The sequence below is a fragment of the Taeniopygia guttata genome, chromosome 1A (assembly GCF_048771995.1).
Source record: "Taeniopygia guttata chromosome 1A, bTaeGut7.mat, whole genome shotgun sequence".
NCBI classification, from domain to species: Eukaryota; Metazoa; Chordata; class Aves; order Passeriformes; family Estrildidae; genus Taeniopygia; species Taeniopygia guttata.
This window is the reverse complement of record NC_133025.1, coordinates 64,352,722-64,376,842: the sequence shown is the minus strand read 5'-3', so window position 1 is coordinate 64,376,842 and position 24,121 is coordinate 64,352,722. Positions and strand designations below refer to the sequence as shown.

Below are 24,121 nucleotides of genomic sequence, written 5' to 3'. Positions count from 1 at the left end.
AGCAGCTCTGGAGGACACTGGGAAAGGGCAAGGGAGCATTTGGGAAGGAAGCATCTGGTTAAAAGTTGAGCCTTTTCCTTCTCCTCCACACTTGAGTCATCAAGCCAAACTCCCAGCAGAAACACACCTGATGATTCACTATAGCACAACATTAGAACTGACAGAACAAACCAAGATGAAGCAAAATGATGTCCAAAAAAATTAGACAGGAAAATTTTAAGATGGAAGCAAGCTGGCAGATGAAAAAGTTCCAAGCATGGCAGCTGGTTCTGCAGAGAATTTTCCTCAGGCTTTGGTATATGCAGATAAGTACCTCCAAAAAAATCATTACCGACAAGAACAGAAACTCATCTTAATGAACATGTATTCTGCAAATCAATAAGGAGATGGGGAAGGAAGTAGGATAATTTTTGGAGTCTCATCTTGGACTCAACTACAAGAGAAGTCAAAGGAAACTGAGTATACTAAGTACTGACAGAGGACCTAGATGAAAGAAATGCTATTGTAAACCTCACAGCAGGATGTTTCTGCAGTGTTGAGCAGAAACTTTAATTTGGAATTTGCCTGCTGCAAAGCTCTTAACATTTTTAACACAAGACTTAGGTTTAATTTGAATAGGTCTGAGCAACAAACATATTTACAGTAGCAAAGGTGTTATATTTTGTTTTCACTAGCAGAATACTCGAATGGCTAATTAAAACCAAATTCTATTACCAAAAAAGAAAAAAAAAAAATGGCAGAGCCAGTGTCTTTTTAAAATTACCTGATGCTTAAGGCAGACTAAATTGAGTCAGTTTCTGGGAATGTGCGTGCTCTGACCTGTGTGAAAAGGCTGCTGAGGGACTGTGTACAGGCAAGACAGTTACCATGGATACCTCACTGCTTTAGGTGTAGAAGCTTAACATTACAAACAACTTTGCAGCATTAGGCTGCCAGCCTCATAAAAACACAGCAAAATAACAATGAGCTCGGAGATAACCATTACGATCTGCTTTGTGACATGCAAATATAAATCTTCTATCCTAAGGCAAAAGACAAAAGTAGGATTGAGGGGACATGGCCAAATCTTGCAGGCCTTAATTTACAGTCTGCTCCAGAGATGCTACTGTCTTTGGATAGCACTGATGATAATGGGACCTGCAAGTAGGCAGTCTGCCTCAGAATATTGTCTTCCTGCCTAAAGTTTTACCTAAATTAGTACTCCAAACTTGAGCCAACACAGCACGGGAGAGGGAAATGCAGTCAGAGTCAAAAAAAACCACAATTATTTTAAATTTTTCCTTTAACAGCATAAGTTACTCTGTATATACTACCACAGGGTTTATGGTATCACTCACACTGATTGCATTGAAGGACAGAGCTTTCACATGAGATATTACAAAGTATTATTCCCACATCCTTCCCAGAGCACGGGGTCTTTGTGGGGAGATGCTGACTGTGCCTGCTGGGCAGTGAGCTGTGTGCCTACTGAATGCCCTCAGCCTCGAGACAGGCCAGAGATTATTTAGCTTTACAAATGTAAGCCCATCTCTTGGCCTAACTACCACTGCACCTGTCACACAGACAGTCTCAATGAGAAAAGAAAACCTGCTTCATACCATTCTAATAGTGGCAAAAGAGATTCACGCCCTCACACCAAACTATCTGATCTATTGATCCAACAGCCAACCATTTTTCAGGCAGTGAATGCATCTGTCTCCTCCTTCACCTCGAGCAAAGGTTCACAGGAAATCACTTGAGATGCTTTCTCCTGCTTCTGGTATTAAATTACACACAAAAGAAGTTCAGGTGCAAGTGGGGCTGGGGTTATGTTTCAGGGAATGAAAAATCCATCTCAAGGAGATTTATGATCATTTCAAGTATTCCACAGCCAGGAGCTCACACAAACCAAAAGCAGTGCTCATAGCTGGCTCTTACAACATTAATTAAGATGCTTCAACAACAAGATTATAGATGTACTTATTGCAAAGCTGTGATGGCCAAACCCTTCCATGAGTCAGGACAGTAGAACATCATGCTGGGAGAGCTGCAAGTTACAGGCTGAGGAGAAATCAAGAAGTTGGAGCTGATGTGGGATGCAGAGAGGGGCAGTCAGCTCGTGAGACTCAGCTGAGCACAGATGTGCATACCTGCAATGTTTCATAAGCAAACAGCAGGTACCCCTCCAGCATTTTGCAGACATACCTAACAGAGCAAACTGGACTCCTTCCACACTCTGTCAAATACTTTTGGCAGTGGGTGCATTCCCCTACACTGTAATTAATTTTGCTCTGAAGGCACCCTGAGTTTTCGCCAGCACAGAACCATTTTTCAGCCTTCATGGCACAAATCAAAAGGGGCTCATCCAAATGGCTGAAACCCTAGACCTGTGCCACAAGAGACCATGTTTTCAATATCAGGCTTTGTGCCCATAGTTACAAGAAGGAATAATGCAGATCACATAAATGGCAAAGTAATTGATTCTATCAGCAAACCAGGTAGGCAGATTCTAAATAATAGCACCAAGGGCCCACTTGGCTCATTTGAGAGCACTGTGGGTGCTCAGGTCCCCCTGCAACTCTCCCCATCAGCGTTTCTACCACAGCTACATGAGTTTTGTAATGGTTAGGAGCATGTGCAATGACTGGGAAACCTTTAAATCAGTAAACACCAGTTTCCCAGAGGGCAAGGGTGCAGAAGTTCCTGCTTCTGCCAGTTATGACTGGTCCCACGGGGAACTCTGAACAGGCAATGCTAGCAGCAAGGGAGCAAGGAAAGTGTAGCTGGAGTGATTCAATCATGGCTCTAATAACATTAGAAATCTTTTTACTGGCTTTAATGGGATTTGGATCAGGTGCCAGGGAAGCCACCTTACATTCTGTTGATCAGTTATTCTTACCAGCACAGCAAAACAACCAAATCCCAAGCATCTTTTTTTTGCATGTCGGCACCCCATGAAGGATACAATCATCTCACATCCACACAAAACTTCTGCAGTTGCAAGACAACTTCTTTCTTAATCTATTAATAGATGAATTAGTAAAGCAGATAAGAAAAGGAAGTAAAGAATTAAATACAAATTTTTAACTTGGCATTTTCCCCTCTAACAATGTTGCCATATATTTTAAGCAATCAACCATCCAAAAGAGTCCTGTAAGTGGCTAGAGCTGTACTTACAATATTATTAATTTTAGTATCCAGAGAAAGGGAAACAAAGTACTCAAAATGCACATTAAATCCTCCCATGTAACAGTGCTGTGCTTCATGTCCAAAACCACTGCTAATGCTGTATGAGCTGCAAGAAAAGCCACCTGATTTTTCTGGATTCTGCCTTTGCTGCAGCTTAATATCAAAGGGAGATTTAAACAAATAGTTCATTATGCACAGTGTTGGCTGAGGTTTGTCACTCTTCCTTGCCCTTCCAATGAAGAAATTAAGTGGATTTACAGAAGTACATCATATCCTTGGTGTTTTCCTAGATAAAGAATCTCACTCCTCCTCATTTAAAAGCTGCTAGCCTTGCTGTAGGTGGCAATTATGTTGAGGGTGAATTGCTGTGGTTACTGTCTGGCAACACCCAGCACTGACACATGTAATCCCCACGGTGTCTGGAAACAGCATTACATCAAACCATCCAAGCTAGTGGCTTACACAACCAGCTACACCCCTTTGAAATCTGTCAGCTCCAGTGACTTGTGCACTTCTGCTTCGTCACTTCTATCACACAGGTATCAACTTCCTTTAAAAATAAAAGTTGGAAGCATTGACCTTTAGCCTTACTTAAAATCTTAGGATGAAAAAAAAAGAAACCATCTACATATCAAACAGCAAAGAACTGCTTGATTTTAACACCGAATCTGACCTCAGTTCATAAGAGGCTGTGGGTGCATCCATGCATCACTATGGAGAGGAACCTCAGAAAACAAACAAGACAGCACCAAAAAGGGAAGCTGCAAAATTCTGCTTGTGAAACTAATTCATGAAATGGGTTAATTTGGAGCTAGCCTAGAGATCCCTAAGGCAGGGCAGAACTGCACACTGTAAGCAGGCACATCCCATCATTAAATCTAAGAGCTATGGATCAGGTTGTTAATTAAAATCAGTTCTGCTGGGATCTCTGCACCAAAATTAAAAATCACTGAGAAATCTCAAATCAAACAAGGCGTTCATGTCTCCAGCTCTCAGGCAGCCATGCCATATTATGTGAAGACATGTGAACAAGAATTGTCTCGTGAAATCAGTGGGACCAGACATCAAGCAGGGACTGCTCAGCTCAGAACAGCTGTATCTGCAGCATAGCTGTGTGCTAAGCAGGCAACAGCCTAAGCCACAGAATCACTGCATTTTCCACACAATTTGAAAACAAGCACGTTGTACTTTAACGAGAAATACTGTAACTATGTCCTTGGAGGATTGTTGTTCTGTACCAAAGAATTATTTCCCTTCCCTCTCCTCCCCCACTTCCCTCCCCTATGAATTAGTAAATTAATTTCTGCCACAAACCCTCAAACCATATTCTTCCCAATCAAAGAGTCAAACCATACCCAAGAGAGCAAGGCAGCACAGAACCAGTGAGATCCTGCAGACAGCCAGACTGGGTGGAAAGCTCCTGTCACTGCCACACACAGATGGGCACACACAGAAAGCCTATGGGGGGAAAACAGGACAATACCAGAAAGAGGATTACATCCAAACTACATTGCTGGAAAATGTTGTCCTGCAACTGGACAGCTGAATCATCTGCAACCAGACCAAAAAAAAAAAAAAAAAAAAAAAAAAAAAAAAAAAAAAAAAACCCAAAACAAAACAAAAAAACGATACTCAACAAAAGACAGTCCATGTAATTTAATAAGTAAGCAGAGTTTTGGTGTTCTGCTTTTTTTTATTTTTTAGTTTGATCCTACACCACAAGTTTGGAAACAATTCCTTAAGGGCAAGGTCCATATTATGGGAGACTCCAGCATGGGCACTTATGGGCAAATCTATTAAATCTGCATATATTTCCAGGGGAAATGAAGCCTGCAGTTTAGCTCAGGGTCTGCACTTGGGTGTTTTAGCAAATGGGGGACATAATGTGTGCCTGTGAACTCAGACAGAATACAGATCCAAGAAGACAAGATTCTTATAATGTTTTTTTTTTTTTTTTGTAAGACACAGTGCTACAGGGGCTAAATAAAAAGCTTTTGAAAAAGTCATTGCACATAGCATGAGAATAAAGTGCCAGTCCCAGCAGTGGCCGCACAGCCGGCATCCGCATTGTACAACAATCGCACAGCTCAAATCATGGCTATGAAAGGACAGCCCAAGCAGCAGGTGGGATGGGAGGATGGCAGGGGGCCATACCCCAGCACCTCTCTCTCCAATCTCTCTGTTCATCAGTCATGTCACACGGGCTGTTCCCCTGCAAGGAACATCCAGAGGAACAGAGAAACGAGAAATGCAGGTCCTGGGCAGGGGAAGCAGCTGGTAGGCATCTGTAATTGAATTCCAGGAGGACTTAGGCTATTTTTAAAACTCTCTGTAGGCTGGCTTTTTTTTTTTTTTTTTTAAACAGGTGAACATTTCCAAAACTCAACACAGTTTTAAAGTTTCACTGCATACATCTCTGAGTTCCAGGCGATAGCAGCAAAGCCTGAGCAATCAGAACCAGATTCTAAAATTCTGCACCAAGGAGGGGGGAAAAAACCCCATTTTTTTAAACATACAGTTTTCTTTGCAACTGTATATTTTAAGGATAAAAAACTTTTTTCTTGCAGCGCAAACACACAAACCCTCTTCTACTGCATTTATACCCTACGGGGACACTGATTTTCTAACAACTCCAAAATAAAACAAACGTTATTATTTATGTGCTGTGCTCCCACAATATCTAGTAACCCACAGCTCTGAGGGCACATTGGTATTTAAGGAATGAAGCCCCATAAAATGTAGGCTACCGAATGGGAAGAGTTTTGCTGTTTTCTTTCCATAAGCAGTACCTGCATAAGGTGATTCCATCCAACCAAACACTTTCAGCACTGGCAGAGTCCAGCAGGAATCCTGGCATGCTTTTTGTTCATAAAGCAACCTGACCTGCTCAAGCTGTAGTTAGATCTTTCCACGCCTTTGGAGGTCCTTTATCTCCTGTAATGTCTGTTAGATGATAACCAGAGCCCTAATAGTCCCTCTCCACACCTTGGGAGAAGAATGGCCCTTTATTCTGAGAGGAGGTCTGCTGTTAATCTCCAGCTGTCAAGACCTCTGAACATGTTTACCTGACTGGGCACTCCCTCTGCTCATGAGAGGCAGGGTCTGGCACCACTTCCATACCCATCCTTGGAAGGATCAGCAATGGATGGTTAAAGGACCTGAAACACAGCTCAGCATGATTGATATGAAGCAGGAAAAACCAAAGACAGCTAAAGCTGCAGAGAGGAGAAGTTCTCATTTCGCTCACAACACAATCCAGTCTGAGCTGCACTCATTTGTTTTCTGAGTTGCTGCAGCAGGTTAAATTCTCTGATGATAATGAGCAGTCACCAATTGCATCACCAACTCATTAAATCAACTCAGTATCCACTCGTTACCAAATACATTTATACTGTTTGGTTTTAAGACTCACTGGCTAGCAAAAGCACAACATATGATACTTGTTGGGGTATAATTTCTATTATTTTCGTTCTGATTTGTGGAAAACTATCCTTATGTAGTAGCAGTATACCTCCCTCTGTCTTTTGACTGTGCTAGATTATACACAAAACCTGTTACTTTAAAAAAAAATTCTCAGAAGATAAAGCCAGGGATCATTTTTCAGCACTTGCAAGACAGAGTTATATAACTATACATAACAATGTATATTTAAACACGGGTCTGCTGTATATAGAGAGGTGAAGTGAAAGAATAGAGGAAAAGCAACAGAAGGGAAGACAAAAACCTTATACCCACCAAAACAAAACACCATTTTGTAATGCTTATTAATACAAAAGCAACTCCAACAATAACTTCCTCTTGGAAATACAATAAATTTAGGATAACAGAAGCTGTATCATATGAAGTGCTATTATTTGTTGAATATTCCCCAGATGGACAAGCAGTACACCTGATCTTATCAAACAGCACAGGAGTTTGTTGCAAGCACAGCTTTATAAACAGCTATTTTCTTACTGTAGTGGTGGCAGGGGAAATGTTTAAGAGGAAAATGTTTTGGCTGCCATGCAATCAGACTGCCTGTAAGCAGTATATTCTGGCCCTTAGAAAGTAGGGGAGATTTAATACAGCTCAACATTTCAGAGGGTTTGGTTTCTTCACAGCTCCTGGGCAGCACTATTGTTCTTTTCAAGGGCAAGACAATGAACATTAGCCTCCTTCAGAGGAGGAAGGATGGGATTTCAAATGGTACTTTGGACAAATGGTCAATGCTGCAGGGTGGGGATGGGGGAAGCACTTTCCTATCTGTCAGCTCTGTTATGTCAATATGCTCATCAGCTGGTTCTCAATAAAAATTGTTACTGAAATTTAAAGCTGCCCCACATGCTACACATTTGGTGGGGTTTTTGTCTTCCCCACAGTCACAGGACCTTGGGTGGTTTTCTTTGCAGAGAACTAGATAAAAGGTGAGAGGTTAATGGCAAGAACATCTGCAGCTTCACACAGGCACCCACCGGGGAGTCACATACAAAGTAATAGACGGGAACTCCACACAGGCCACCTGCACGCCCAAACCTCAGTGCCTGCCCTCCAGCATCCTCTGCCTAACCCCGCATCCCCCAGCACGGGGAGGTACCTCTGCTGCCTGCGGAACCCGCTCTGGAGGCGGCGGCGAAGCGGGAGAGGGGCGGGTTAATAAATAAAACCGCGTCCCGTGCTCCTGTGGCAGAGGGGAAGGAGGGGGGCTCCGTTCGTGCCGCGTTACATAAGGCGGACCCGGCGGCTCCGGGGATGCGGCTCCGGGGGTGCGGCCCCGCGGGCAGCCCGGGGGCTGTCGCCGCTCCGCTCCCCGCACGGAGCCAGCCCCGGCGCCCATTACATAACAGCGCCGCTCTCCCCCGCTCACATGCGCCGCGGTCACATGCCCAAACAGCTCCTTACATCGCTGCCCGGCAAAGGATTCCAGCGGGGGCCGATTGGGAAGGTGGATGCTCCCCGCATCCCCCCGCACAGCGCGCCGGCTGCCCCGGGCACCGCTCCGCGCCTGCCGTGCCGGGGCTCGCACCCACATCGGCCTCCCCACACCCACACAATGGATATAAACATTTCCACAGGTGTGACAGCCACAGATCACAGGAGTGCCCCAGATTTCCTAACCAACACCCATCTGGCTGCCTCAGAAGCTGGTAGCCACCCCACCCACACTGGGTGCACACCCACCCGTGTGCCACAGGGGATCCACAGAAGGTCTTCTGCATTGTCTTTTGCCGGATCACCCCCGTTGGGTTGCAGATTTTTGGACCCACCTTGACCCAGAAATCCTCCTTCAGGAGAACAGGCATTGCAAATCAAGTTGGCCAACACAGCAGGAAGAGTTTCTGGAGTCCGAACAACTCAAGAAGCGGCTCCTTTTGTGTATGCCAACATTGCAGCAAATTTCTAAAAGCATGTTTTTCTCCAGTAGAAGCCAACTTCAGAACAAGAATTTACACAGAAAGCCAAGCTTAATAAATTAATTTTTAAGACTTTATGCCATTTTTTCCCCCAACAAATCTTTCATTCACAAAGCCCAGGAGCACACTCCTTGATTTACGGAGGAGAAGATGGGCGCCCTGCCAACCAGCGAGGTTCTGCACTGTCATATGCAAAGTCCTGCTTCCACTTTCAGAGAGACTTTCTCTCAAGGTGAGTCACTGAGTTCCCTGGAGAGGAGCCCGAGACGGGAGTGAGCTTGTGCTACTTAAAAAATACCCTGTGCTGCACTGCCACGTGCCCATGGTGATGGTACCTCCCTGTGCAGCGAGCTCAGGGCAAGAGGCAGCACTGTGCTCAAGCAGCCTGTCAGGGGGAACTTCAGTTCCCTTCCCTTGTCCTTCAGCAACCCTTCTCACCACTAAAAAATCTAGAATTACCAAAGCTCTGGGCCTAAACACAGCACTCACCGAATCAGAAACAAGCATTAGGGCAATATATCTATTGACCAATCTCAGGGAAAAAAAAAAAAAGCTTCCCCAGGGTGGCTGTTGCTCAAGTCAGATGGGCAGTGGAACTTGTTTTAGCTGCACATGTGCTTTCCTAGCAGGAACGTGTGTGAAAGAGCCCCTTTGTGCAGGGCTGCAGCTGCCTGGTGCTGCTTTGCCACCTCCTGTGGCTCTGGAGGCCCCTGCTGGAAGATGGAGCTGGCCAGGCACAGCATTGGCAGGGGCAAGAAAGCAGCCACTTTTCAGCTGCAAAATTGAGAGCTGAGAATCATGCAGAAGAGGCTTGAGAAAACTATTTTAATTTACTCTGATTTTACTACCTCATGGTTCTTGCAGGGGGCAGAGCCCCAGCTGGCTCAGTAGTAAAATCACACTGCATAGGGCTTAGCAGTAAAACAGACAGATAGTGATCAAAGTACTGAACTTAAGACACAGAAGCCATAAACTGTGGGGTAGATCAAAAGAAAACATTATTCCAGCAGCATTTCCTTTCCTGCTCCCAAATAAAGTCTTTCTTCACCTAAAAATCAGAGAAAAAACAAAGAAAAAAGTATGTGCAAAAATAGGAGAGAGCTTAAAGAGACAAAGGAGTTGTTTCTTTAGTTTCAAATTGTTTATAGCTGAAAAAAATAGGTTAAGTACATGATGAATTACAGTATATATCAAATAGTTGACTTCTTGGGGTTTTTTTTACTTTTTTTTTTTTTTTTTCTTTAAGAAGGGAAGTAAAAGACCTGCATTTAGAGTACCCAGTGTACTAGAATTTGCTACTGAATTAAAACAAGCTCTTTCAATATTGCATGTATGGAAATAATCTCTTTCTATAAACAGCTTCATCTAAGTCAAGTGGCTCCCTGCAGACCACACTGGGGACAGCAAACCCTTCTCAGCAGCCTGCCTGAGCATCAGGTGGGACTCCAGGAGGGGCCAGTTCAGCTGCCACGTCCCAGTCCTGTGCCCACACACAGCCAGCCCTGCTCTCACCCGATCCTCTGCACAGGCACAAACAGGTACCACTTTGCCCAGATTTCTGCAGTACAAATTACTCATTTCTGTCTAAGCACACCCCAAACCCAAGTAATCTCCTAAACTTGCTGCACTGTATGATGTTTTGGGTGTTTGGTTTTTTTTTTCTTCATTAAAACATTTCCCCACACAGAACCAAAATCCAAACTCAAACAATAAAATCTGAGGTTTTCCCAGGCATGATGTTATTTGCTGTATGAATACTTAAATATGAAGGAAAAGAAGAAATCATTCAACTTCCAAACAGCCCTTTCTAAGTTCTTATGGTTGGTTTTATTGTGAGAATTATCATGACTACAACAAAGTGCCAGCAACAACCAGGGCAAATTTAATAAAGACTGTGACATATAACCAGAACAATCCTCTGTGCCATCCTGGGTGAATAAAGCCCACACTTTATTGCTAGCAGTGAATTACTGTTAACATCCTCTGCTTCACAAAAGCAACCTAGTTAATGTGGGTCTCCTTGCAAAATTAAGAATACTCAGGCTGCACAGTGTGTTCTCCAGGAACATTTTTTAGCCCCTTCAAAAAAAACTGTAAAAGCAGAACTCCCCAACCATGTGCAGGGCTTCCAGCATTTGTTTAAATGCAAAGATTTTCATTTTTAGAGAGCCACAGTAAAATATTTGTATATTTAGAAGAGTTTGGTTTCTTAAAATGCTGAACTGCACCCAGTAAGAGCAGCCTGGGAGGAACCTTAGCTGGGAACCTCTAACTGGTCACAGCTGAGAAAACACCTGGTTCAAGGGAAGCTTGTTGTTCCTCTGGAAGCAGTAAGGAGTCTTAGAACTGAAAGACCTGAGAGTCAAGGTTATCTAAATTTCTTTTGCAGCAAACAGGCAGACTGGTATCCAGCCCTAGGGGATGGAAGGCTAATGGGGCACAAATGCTACTGTAGACAGCTAAGGAGTCAAAAAATCAAGTTTTTTGCAAGAAAGAGGAGAAAAGTAGTAAAAAAAATAAGTGGGGGGGAAGGGTTAAAGGCTTGCAGGAAAAAGGAATATAAGGAAACTTGGCTGGTGTAACTGCTCAGTAATTGGGGACAAAATGTTTTGGACAAGTCTGCCAAAAGGAATTTTCAGAGTGACAAGGCCCTGTCCCCAACCCCCAGTGACAGCTCTGTATGTGGATTACCAACACTGGTCCCACCCTGCTGAGCACATTTCCCTGTGCCCCAGCTGAGGGCCAGCAGTGCCTCTTGCTGGCACCCCTGGCAGTAGAAAGGATCCCCTCATGGGAGCTCCAAATATTCTGGTCTTTTCCCCACAAACTGAAGAGGTCAGGTAACCATAAATGGACCTGGCTTTTATTTCAGTAAATAAACACAGGCGTAATGCAACAAAGCATACTTCAAACTCTGGGATTTGTACAGTAGAATTGGAAGAATAGACACACTAAAGACTCAGAGAAATCCCAAATAAACTATTTGTAATTAAAAAATCTCATGATTTTCAAGCCAAATCTCGTGATTTGTTTGTGGCCTGACTCAGGGTTTTCATTGCTTGGGGCTGGCAACTCTGACTAAGCAGGGATATGAAAGAAGAGCGAGAGTGACTGCCCGCCAGGCTTCTGTTTTCCTGGGACAGAAGACAAAGCAGCTCTGACAATTCCAGCTGGCAATACCATCCAGGTACTCCTCCAAGGCCAAACATGCTGGGTAAAATCCTCATCAGACCAAAAAAAAAAAAAAAAAATTCCTATCAGAAGCAGTTACTGGAGTTGCTTAATAGCTGTTTTCCAAAGTTCAATATAGCATATATTTTCTTTTTCTTGAGAAGGGGGAGATAGGCCACATTACAGACTAATCCCTTGCCAGATGTCATTAGTGATGAAGTCCCTTAGAAATTACATCAGTTTGAAACGAATCAGAAAACAGTGAGTTTCCATTTCCTCCTCCTGCCTGGCTAGACAGAGACCTCAGGATCAGCTTTCATCCACAGCCTGGAATCAGCCCTCCTCTGCATCTTGCTTGGTGTGGCAGGGGTGTTAAGCAAGTAATTGCAACCATTAAAAAGAAAAATAGCTCACTCACTCCTGCTCCCTGTCCCTGTCCAATACCAGCTCCTTCATTAGGCTTCCCAGGAGCTGTCTCAGCACTCTGCAGCAGATTCTCCCTGCTCCTGGTGGAGGTGGGTGCTTCCAGCTGTGGCACGCATCTCCAGCCACCACCCCTGAGTGCTCCAGGTGATGCCAAACCAGCAGCTGGTCCCCTCTCTGCTGATGACCCCACGTGTCCCCTGACACCTGGCATCAGGTAAGACAGCCCGGGCAGGGAGTGGAATCCGATTTCCAAACCCCTGTGCAATGCCCAGCCCTCCCTCTACCTGCTCACAGGGTGATGGGTAAGGAGCAGAAGCACAAAAAGAGGTCGATGAGAAGGGCCTTACTGGTTCTTAGTGCCTTTGCTGTCCCTAGTAAGGCAAGAGAACGCCCCATCCTGCTGCCTGAAATGAATGTATCTTTAATTCTTTGTGCATGGACTGACTAAACCAGAACAGTATCATAAACTGATGTTTCCTGTAGAAACTCAGTGCCTGAAACACATTTCTGGATCATAAATCTTGGACTAGAGCAGTTTACGTAATGCTACCTATTCAAGCTGCCCTAAGTAACCATAACTAACCATTCCATTATAATGAGTCCATTATCCCCCTGCTTTATTGTATTTTCTCTTAAAACAGAGATCAAAGATTTGGATCTAGTGGCATCATGCCGATTTCATTTTTATTACTGGCTCCCTAGGTCTATCATAAATATTCATTGGCCATCCTTAATACAAGGCATTGAATTCTGCTCACTGCTATCTCTGGTGCGACTGCAAAGTACAAACAGGGTTGTTGCTCAAACATATTAAATAAAGCAGCAGCAAATTTGTGATAGTCAACAACAACAAAAAAAACCAAAACAAAACAACAAAAAAAACCAACAAAAAATATCCAAGCCACCCAGAAAACAAAAGAACCCTTTTCCCCATCCAAGGAAATTCAAAGGAGACATTTTCTTTTGCCCCCTCCACGACTACTGCAGACATTTGACTGCTGTGGGAATTGAGCCGTGCAGCAGCAGCAGCAGCTGACCTGCTCCCACAGACAGGAGATGTTTCTGAAAAGTCCACAGTTGCCACACTGTGGTCTCTGCGATACTGCAGCACTCTCTGTGCTTCCCAGCAAGAATTATAACCATTACCTGGCAGTGGTACTGAAACTGCTCATAAATGTGGCCTTTCCATACTGGAATTAATTCTGAAAAGGGAGTGGGAAGCGTGTGGGGAGAAACATCTTCCAGAATCATTGTCAAGAAAAAGTTATGCAGTTTTATCCTCCTAACTCCCAAAAAACATTGCAGCCATCCCAAGCTTCAGGGGGCCTGCAATTTGTTTCTCTCATGTGTTCCTCTGAACTCCCCTCCCACCTCACTGTAGCTCTCCCAGGGTATGGAAAGCCCTGTTGTACCCCTGTCAATTGCTCCTGCTCTGCCAATAATCACAAAGGCTCCTTGGGATGTCAGAGGGGCACTTTGAACAACCACCAATCAGTAAAATTGCAGTGGCCATGGGAATGATGTTTTTATTCCTGTTAAGTAACTCTGACAGCATTAACACATATAATTCTAAACAAGATCTTCTCCATTAAAAACAAAACAATATGCTAAGACACCAATTTAACATTCTAATATTTATCTTCTAATATATAATCTTCTATATAATAATAATCTTCTAATAACTCCACTATGGAGGTAAAAGAAAAAGAGAAGGAATAGGAATAAATAACCTAAAATAAATATTTATATTTATTAATCAATCCTCACACAAAATTACATACACCTGGAGACATGAATCATATGCTAAAACTGTTGACTCATTTTACATATTAAGTTACAACATATCTTTGGTCATTTACCTAGTCCCTTGCCAATCTAAGATCTGCTAGAACCTTTCGCTAAATTCCTAAAAATCTGTTTTATTTGTAATTTAAAATATAGAAATAAAACCAATCAGGGAGAAAACCTTGATCCTGATATCTTCATGCTGTAGAATTTGATTCAAAGAGCTATAGTAAGCATGGAATTTAACTTCCTGATGTACTGAAGTCTTTAGTGAAATTCGTTTCACCTGTATTCAAAACAAGAAAATCTAGTTGCTGTTGTTCACAGAAAGGATCCTGATGAGTCCCATGAATTTTGTGCCTGTGTAAGGTGAGATGAATCATCCTCAGAGCTCTAACAGTGCCATTTACTAAACAGCTCCCTTCTGTTGCACTCTTTTTTATTTGTTTTTAATGAGTAGCAGTATCAATAGAGAAGGATTTGTTTGCAGGCAGTTAAGATTTTCTTGCTGGTTTGCTCTTCTTAAGATCACATCCATAGGAAGGAGTTAATGTGAAATCAGAAGGGCAAACTCCCTATTGTCTCATACACTGTGTAAAGGGCAAATTCCAGAGCAGAAATTGGTCATTTGAAGTTCAGAGTAAAGAATAAGCTACTCCAGTTTTATTGGTTTGGTTGATGCTGTTTTGTTTAAGCTACAAAAAATATTTTACAGCATCAGATGCTCCTTTAGAGGAGAGATGATGTATGTGAGAAGGGCTGATGATATAAGTTCCAAAATAATTTATCAATCAGGATTTGGGGCTTAATATTTCTGAAAGAAAACTGGGTAACAATATACCATAATCTTAAAATTTGATAAATATGAGCTACTGAGAGACTACGGTCTTTTGGATGAAATGTGTTAACAACCATGTGTTTTTACAGCCTGGGCATCCTGCCATTAGATTTGTTTGTGACTTGAACAAATAAACAAAGGAAAAATAACCAAGGTTTTGAAACAAAAAAGAGTGAGTACCAGAGAGTAGTGAGCACCACTGTTCACTGAACTATCACCTGAGACAGAAGTACCTGTAGGTCTCTGGAGATACTATATTTGCATCATGACAAGTTAACAATTATGCATATTAAAGAGAAGGCAAAATCATGACTGCACTGTAGTTAGGCCTGTGTTCAATGCCCCTGCAGCAGATTAAACTGCTCCTGCCTTTCACTAGATCAGGGCCTGCACTTTTTAAGGTGTCTCCTGAATTACCTGTCCTTGATACACAACTTTGAGTTTAAAGTTCTTGTCCAGCTTGGCAAGGGCAATGCAGTCTGCCTGAAACCACCCGTGGCACAGACCCCTCACAACTGGCCCAAGCACAGTGGCTCTCAACAGGATTCTGAAGTGACACAAACAGGTGACAGTCCAAAGCTGAGGCAAATCTCTAGGGCCTGTTACTTACAGCAAAAAAAATATCCCCTTAAAAATAAGTCACGATTTTCATATACCCAGTTCTCAGAGGTTTTTACATCGGCAACAAATGTGTGCGATTGAAAATGCAGCAGAACATCTGGGGGCTGTCCAGCAGTGTGGTCCTTTCAGTCCAGAACAGTGCACATCACAGGAGGTAAACAGGGTACCCAAAGATGAGAGATGCTAATTCAGAATATTCTGGTTGATGCTGCCTGTCACAGCCCCAGAAATGTGCAGCAATAACAACACAACAGTGGCTGCTGGCCCGAGGCTCTGAGCACTGTGGCTGACAACACCTGGCTAGAACAAACAACACCATCACATGCCTCCTGGTATCCCTTTGCTTAATTATCCCAGCTTGAAGCCTAGAGGGGGAAAAGTGAAACTGTGCTCATTTGTTTTTCTGTAGGTTTTATCTCTTTTTTAAAATGTCAGTGCGTGGGTCTAATGAGAAATTACCACATTTTCAGGTTCTGACCACGTCCAGTGTTTAGCCTTGCATATCTGAAAGCTCTGGTGCTCCTGCCACTGCAATTACTGGCTCAGAGGATTCAGGGCAATAGCAAAGCTTGAATCCTGTATGTAATAAATTCCTGGATGATCCTGCAGCTGATCACCACCTTCACACAAAGCATCTCCAAGACTAAGGGGTTTGTCCCACTGATATTTGAGTTTTCACTCATTATTTTACTCCCATGACAAAGCCACAACAGCAGTTTTTTTGACCATACCAGAAGTGCTGGTCACAGCTAAGCCAGCACTGCTGGACCTCCCTGCACCTCCAGTCCCTCCCTGTGAACTGCTTTCCTAAGGAGCAAGTTTTTAATGTAGGATCCTGAAAAGTGTCCTTTATCAGCTGAAATAGGTAAGTGATTTTTAAAAAAAAAATCAATACAAACAGCACTGAGGATACATGTCCTCCTATGGTGTTTCTGACCCCCTGTCAACTCACAGGCACACTGAGCTCAGTGAGGAGAATGGCCTGTTGACAAAAGGGAAAAACAGGCCAGTGCACAGGTATTTACATACATCAGCACAAATAAAACTGACAGCAGAAACAGGAAAAATTAAATGTAATTCTTCAAAATGCCTGCAGTGCCACTAACCCAAAATGTGAGTAGTAACACAAATAAAGGAATCTCGCTTGCCCATTTAAAATAAGCATTCTTTTGAGGTATGATACATTCAGCAAGCAACACATTTTCAGAATTATTCTCTTTTTCCTCCTCTTTTTTTTTTTTTTTTTTAACCTACAAATGCTGCCTAATTTGCAAATGCAAATAAGTCAAATCATCTTGAAAAGATGAGGCTATAGAATAGCATGCAGTTTAAGTTGAGAATGGCTGTGATTCTCAGTGCTGCAATGCCGGGACATTGCAGTGGCTCCCAAAATCTCCTGGCTTATAATGCCCATTGAGGCCATTTACCCCAGCAGAAAAAGACCTGCAGCTCCCACTGGCTTCAGCTTGCCTGGTACATCAATACAACAATAAATTGGCACGACTGCTTTTGACAAACTCACTGGCGTTTTGTCAACAGCTCCACATGAGAAGATTCAGTTCTTCTGGCACAAAATGACCAAGAGCCAGCAGTGGCCATATCTAGGACCACATCTTACAGTAATAAATACATTTGTATTTCCACCAAAGCTATACTTTTTCTTTCACATGTATATTTGGTGGTGTTCCTGCAAACAAAGGGGAGAGCACAGCTTACATTTAATATCTAAAGTTGAATGCAGAAACATTACCCTTGCAAAACAAAAGGCCACAAAGCTACTTCTAAGATTTTAAATCATGAATTAGTGCAAATGTCTAAGAAAAAAAACCAACATTTTTCATGAGTTTTTCCAAAAAAGGCAAAAAGTGCAACTACTTATTTCTGACAATTAAGCAGCTTACAGAGTCTTTGTTCTACTGACACTTAAAAATGCAGTTTTCAATTATTTATACTGATGTTCAACACCTAAAAGAGGAAGAAAAAGTATAAAGTATGTTGTCTGCAGCACAGGCACCCCTTCCTGAAGGGTTCCATTTATTTACAGTAGTGTTTCTCAGAGGAGCTGCCTTAGGGAGGGGCACAAAGGCCTGGATTCTGCCACATTCTGTAACACCCTACCATCCATTAGCACATCTGATCAGATATAATATACACATGGTAGCAGAGAGGACATTTTTCCCCCCAGAGGTTTATGAACAGCTGGGAAATCAGCAGGTTGTCCGTACCCAAGGCATTGCCAGCAGCTGGAGTCAGGCAAGAAGTCCATATGAGCACCATTAGATCAAAAGTTCAACAACTTCATCCAATTCCCTGAGGAGGCTTTAATTTAAGCTTATGAACCCTCTTTATTCTGGACCACCCTTCCTGGCTCAGCAGCTCTGTTGTATGGACAGACACTTTAAGCAGGGCAGCAAGGTAATGCTAAGATTTTAAACTGCTCCAAAAATTTGCAAAGTGAGCACACATCAGTCTACATGTCTCAGGTGCTTTTGGAAATGTTACTCAGATTCAATCTGAGGTGCATAAATAGGTCTAGAGGCAACATTCATACAGAAATTAAACTGATATGAAGCACTACGGTGAAACACAAAAATATATGACTAAATAAATTCAAAATTGCCAGTCCAAGATCACTCTGGTTTTGCAAAATGGACATAAAAACTGCCAGTGATTCTAACCCCAAATATAGATGGGGCACATCCAGTCCAAGCACAGTCCTTTCTGTTCCTCCTGCTTTTCTTCAAATAGTCAGTCTGAAACAAGCTTTAGATAAATACATTTAGATGCTGCAGTAGCTATCTAAATAGAGGCAATGTGAGCTCTCCCCACACACTGCTTTCCCCAAGTGTTTTAACGCTGTTTTGGAAGAGAGGAGCTGTAGATCAGGTTTAACTCCAGTTGGTGACCTAATCAATATAAACAGGGCTAAGACTCAATGCAGAACTCCCAAGAGACTGCAATAATCACCCACTATTACTTATGAAAGCCAATCAATGGCCAGGAGATTTTATGTGTCATTTATGTACCTTAAATCAAACTTCTGAAATTAAACTTTGATTCCCAGCACAATTAGATGCTGTGGTGCTAAGCACAAATGAGTGCTGCCTCAGGGGCTGACTGCCAGGAAATCCAAGGAAATGGAGCCAGGAGAGCACCAGAGACCTGAAACTGCCCACCAAGAGGAGGTGCAACTATAGAGTTGACATAGTGGATGCAGGAATAGGTATAAAATCACTGAAATAAGCCCCTACTCCTCTTTTGCCTCCTGTTCCTTCAGCAAATGACACAGGCTACCTTCCAGTGGTCAAATGAAGGACAAAGACAGTAGAAGGTGCTCAGTGGTGGGAATTAACATGAAGAGAGAGAAGGAAACTTTATTTCATTATTTCATCCTTCTTTCTCACTGTGGGAAAGTCTGCAGAAACTGGAGGCTGACCATTTCTCTCAGGTTTATCACAGAAAATACAATTTGATGGGTGATTAGCAACCTCAGGCTTCCTGTCAAAATGTCCCACGCCCCTCTGTAGCTTTGTTCTGGTTATGACCATTATGTATTTACTACTATTTCATTTTTTTTTAATATCTGCATACCGTAGTTGAATAACTTTGCAGGCAGTGAGATCACAGCCCAAAAAAAGATGGGAAACACGCACACGAGGCTATTCATTGTGCTATTTTTACTGTTCTGAAGTCCATGGCACTGAACAATGACTCATAAGAATAGCAAGCCAGAGAAGCACTTGCAAAGCATATCCCAGCTTATTTATTCACATATTTGTTTGCAATGATTCATCACACTCCTCAGTGTAAAACCAATGGGACTCCAGAGGAAGCACGGGGGAGAAATTCTGTTTAAAAATAGCTTTTCCACCAACCATGCACCCCCAAGTTGGTGGAAGTCACATGAGGGGTTTGGGAATACATCTCCTTTACCCACTCCTGAAAAACAGAGCCCTTACAGACATATGGAGCACATTCCCTCTGATGGGAATTCCCTCCCTTAACTCTGTCTCCCTTTATCAGCAGCCACAGCAGGGTACAAGGAGCAACTAAAACAAGCAAATCTTCCAGCTTGTTTCAAGTCCTACATTAAAAGTGTTGCCTTTTTTTCTTCCCCTGTAGTCCTGAGATGAGGTTGACTTGTGGTGGGTCTATGCCAAACCTCTCTAAAAGAATTACAAAGGTCAGTTACAAAAGCAAATTATTTTTCCCATGTGATGCAGTGGTGTTATGTACCCAGACTGCTATTAGAATAAATATGAATAATAATAAAAAATAATACTATCTGCTTCCCCTGTGAAATTATCTTTATGACATTAAAAAAGAATTTGTCTGCCCAGGCCTAACCAGTTTTCTTCGAGGTGGAGGTGAAGATAGGGTTGGTTTCCTCTACTTACACTGGTTATTTTTGCACAGGGCAGGTCTCATGTCAGCACTGAGAGATTAGATGATAGCTCCATGATTCATATTTAAGAGTGAATAAAGCTGAAAGGGTTTGGGGAATACCCAGAAATACGGATAAGAGGAAATTACACAAAAGACACCGGGATCAGGCTCAGAAATAACAGGGACAGATGACATCTTCATCTGAATCTGCCTACTGATAGCCAAAGGAACAGCAAAATGAAAGAGGCATTTGAAAGACTTGGTTTTGCAAGAGAAAACTGGGCAATGGGGGGAGAGAGGAATGCAAAAAATAATTGACACTTAACAGAGTACAGACTATGTCACTTCTTCCCAAAACTGGCAGCTCTGCTTGAACATTGCAGATTTCCTTTCACACATTTGGGAGCATTAAAAAGCGTGTGGAGTACAAAAGTCTGGCACCACAGGCAGCAGGGAAAAACTGTACAATTGCAATTAAAAATCCCTATATTTCCATTAATTTTATGGTAAAGTCAGGTGTGACAAATTAAGAATAATCTCCAGAAATAGAGAATATCCAATATATAATAATCATACATAGTAATACTTGCTACAGCTAATTAATCTTGCTTGCCTTGACTCTTATCAAGTCTCTCACACAAAACTATGTAAGGCAGAGAGTTTCTTTTGTTCCAAACCAACTTGCTACCTTACCACACTGTTCCTAAGACACCAAGTTATCCCTAAAACATGCACAAAACTGAAATCATGTCAGATTCTGTTATTAATACTGTTAGTTCTATATTTAATATTAAAGTGGAAGCAGTACCTCTTCTGCAAAGTTGGTTTTCTTGTCAAGCATTTCCCGTAAAGTTTGAAGGATTTTAATGCAGAGCTTTTCTTCTTTTTCCATTAGCTTCTTTGTGTGATTAATCAACCTGAAAGTAAAATATTAAAACTTAAAGAGCATTGCACATTGTTGCTAAGCCATGCTGCAATTTCTTTATGTAAAAATTGCCCATCATTATATTTTTCCTCAAGGAAAGGAAATAAAAGTGGTCAAGAGAAATCATAATTAAAAGGAAATGGGACTTTCCAGGTGTTGGGAGATTTTTATGTTAATGTCCATATCCTACTGGCTATACAGAAGACATAATTTTACATCCACTTTTTTTTGAGGGTTTACAGTTTAAGATCCAGACTTGCTATTTCATCCTTTCTTTATTAAAAGGTAACTCATTTTAACCATTATTTAAAGGCAAACAGTGGTCACCATGCATCTTGCAAACTTTAAAAGCTACAACCCTTATACCTTCCAACTTCGACGATGGCTATAATATATTTATGATAAAATTAGCAAATGGTATTCAGCCAAAAGGATTTCCAAAAAAATTTACATGGAAATGTTCAGAAATATAGACATTTGGATGAAACATAATTGTTGTTTACATTCACACAACCACTTGACAAGCCAGAAAACAAGGTCCATTTCTGTCTCCAGAAATGACTGTGACAGGAGTTTGGATTTCAGTCAGCTGAAGCCGATACCAGAAGCAGCTCTTCTGTCTTTGTGCAGAACAGATCTGTGCACAGGTCCTTGCACTGGTTCACACATTGCTGGAGAAATGTTTGTGAAAATAAGCAGGGGAGAAAATCTTGAAAGCTTTTGACAGGTTTTGGGTTGGTGGTTTGTTGTTGTTTTTTTTTTTTTTTTTTGCATTTTGATGCTGGCTTCAAACAGGAGTTTGGACAGAGGACATGGGATAATCTCAAAATTTAATTTTTTTTTTTTATTTTTTCCAAACATATAAAGTATATTATTACAATGCTACCTCTGCAGAATATGCAAATAACCAAGGAATCAGGAGAGCTGCCAAATGCATTCATTTCCCCCAAGTTATCTCTGTTTAAATTATAGTTTCTCAAGGGCGAGGAGGGCATCTCACTTGAGGGCTAATAAAAAATTTGCAATACTCTATTCAAATGCACAGACTGCAAATAAAACATCTAATAATTTAAGACCAGATAGGGGTCCCAGTGAAATGTATTTTCAAAGAGCTGTTGCCAATTTAAAATAAAAATATCAATTTGCTGTACCAAAAGAAAAAAAAAACAAACCAACAAAAAACCCATGAGCCTTGAGCAGCCCACTGCTTCATTATGAATTCTTGAAAATTCTGCTATGGAAAATCTAAGTTTCTGTTGTAGGTTTGGTGAAATGTAATAGCAAAGTAGCCTATTGAGAAAACAGAAACAGGTTGAGCCTGCCACAATTTTAACAAGCCATCTCTAGCAGGTAAAGCAAGCAACCCCTCTCTCTCTGTGCTCTCCAGACAGCAAAACTGCTGAGAAATATTAAATATGGATCAAAAGACCTCACTTTAAAGCTTTCAACAGTAAACTTGGTCACCTGCATTCTTAAGTCTCTGGAGTGCTGTTGAAAATGTTAAAATCCTGCCATCTTTCCCAAAGAAGCAAACAGGCCCCTCTGCACCCCGCTTACTTGGACATGAAAGCGCCACATCTTATTCTGGCATCGCTGCCCTCGGGGAACAGGAGCTCTGGGCTGTGCAGCACATCAACCAGCACTGAGAACTCAGCCTGCATCATGGGCGTGAACTGCTGCTCCAAGGAGGAGACCACGTCCTGGGGGAGACAGGAGAACATCCATAACTGCAGGAGAACTACAACAATGTCACTGTGGAGTCACAGTTCGGCATGGTGCACTGCTTGGCCCAGTGTGAGGCTCAGCTGCAAGAGCCCCGGGCAGCCCTGGTGGCTGTAAAGCCACCTCAAGCCTTTCTCCCACCACTCCTCATCCAGGGCAAGGGGGAGAAGGTGCCCATTGTTACCCTCTTTCAAATTTCTCCTCTGCAGTAGTGCTCACAAAAGCTGTGGCAACAGTTGGGATGATGGTGTGCTGTAAAAACAATGCTCACCCCATACAGCTAGTGTGTCACCTCAGGTGTTGTGTCCTTGGTGTTTAGGGCCCCTCCATTTGTCTGGGTCCTACTGTTTCATCAGGTCATAAACCCCTGATGCTGTTTAGACTCTACATGCACAAGGTGATCTCCATCTTATGGCAATCTCCAGTGACACAAACATGATCTAAAATCTCTAGTATGTCCTCTGCAGCCAGAACAGGACATGTGGCCATAAAAACGCAGAATGGAGATGCTGCTCTGTGGAGAACTTTGAGGAGAACACAACCTTTTTGGGCACCACAATGTAAATGTCCAAAGGAGAGATATGGAGATGGTGAAGGGCCTGGAGGTGAAGCCACACGAGGAGCAGCTGAGGGCACTTGGTGTGTTCAGCTGGAGAAGAGCAGACTGAGGTCAGAGCTCACAGCAGTTCTGCAGCCTCCTCACAAGGGGAAGAGGAGGGGCAGCTCTGATCTCTGCTCTGTGTGACCAGGGACAGGAGCTGAGGGCACGGCTGGAGCTGTGTCAGGACAGGGTTAGGGTGGATATCAGGAAAAGGTTCTTCCCCCAGAGGGTGCTGGGGCACTGAACAGGCTCCCCAGGGAATGGTCACGGCCCCAAGGCTGACAGAGCTCCAGGAGCGCTTGGACAACAACCTCAGGCACGGGGTGGGATTGTTTGGGATTGTCTTGTGCAGGGCCAAGGGTTGGACTCGATGATCCTCGTAGGACCCTTCCAGCACAGCTCATTCTGTGATACTTCCTACCCCTCTCTGACTTCCATAGGAGCCAAGTATTGATCTTGAACAGCTGAGCCTTCAACTGCCCCCACACAGAAGTGCAGTGGCTCCTCTCATCCAGCGCTAAAAATGCACTGGGCCTGTCTCTGGTGTTTTCCACATCTGGCACACCTGAGATAACTTCAATCCCACTGCTGCCCAAGCCATTTGCTATTTCTGTACCTGCAGTTTCTCTATGATATTCCTGTAATCCCAGGCAGGCCCGCCAAGAGCTTCTTTGAAGCGAGGTCCACTGCGGGCTGACATCCTCCAGCCCATGGCTGCCCGCTGCACCATGTTGGAGTGACTCTTCATGAACAAGGTGTTCACCTGGCTGTCCAAATCCACCGGAATCGCAATCCCACGGTTCTTTGCTTTAACAGGAAGGAAAAACCCAAGACATTTACAGTGGCAAAAGCTTGAAAGTCACACAGAGATCATGGTATGCAACAGCCTGATCTCGTTGAAGTTAAGGGGCAGGGTGATATCACTTCAACAGGTTTTAAAAATAAGGATCCAAAAAATAAGAACCCTTAAAATTAAGCATGCCTAAGTGGTAGAAATCAGCCGTAATCTAGTTAAAGAAAGCAAGCTGTACTATTTTAAATGAGATGAGAATCATTTCCAGTATGTATTTTCACAGATTTTTTTTTTT

At 42.7% G+C, this 24,121-nt stretch overlaps 1 protein-coding gene across 2 annotated transcripts in view; it reads right to left on the bottom strand.

Annotated features, from left to right (window-relative positions):
• The window catches only part of ITPR2 (inositol 1,4,5-trisphosphate receptor type 2), a 246,663-nt gene that overhangs the window by 91,186 nt on the left and 131,356 nt on the right, over positions 1-24,121 (bottom strand). For both annotated transcript variants that reach the window (XM_072923748.1, XM_030263492.4), the window contains 3 exons: positions 23,650-23,840; positions 22,268-22,410; positions 20,594-20,702 (listed from right to left, as the gene is read on the bottom strand). In XM_072923748.1, the coding sequence (XP_072779849.1) occupies positions 20,594-20,702; positions 22,268-22,410; positions 23,650-23,840 (443 nt within the window). The remainder of the gene's footprint in view (positions 1-20,593; positions 20,703-22,267; positions 22,411-23,649; positions 23,841-24,121) is intronic.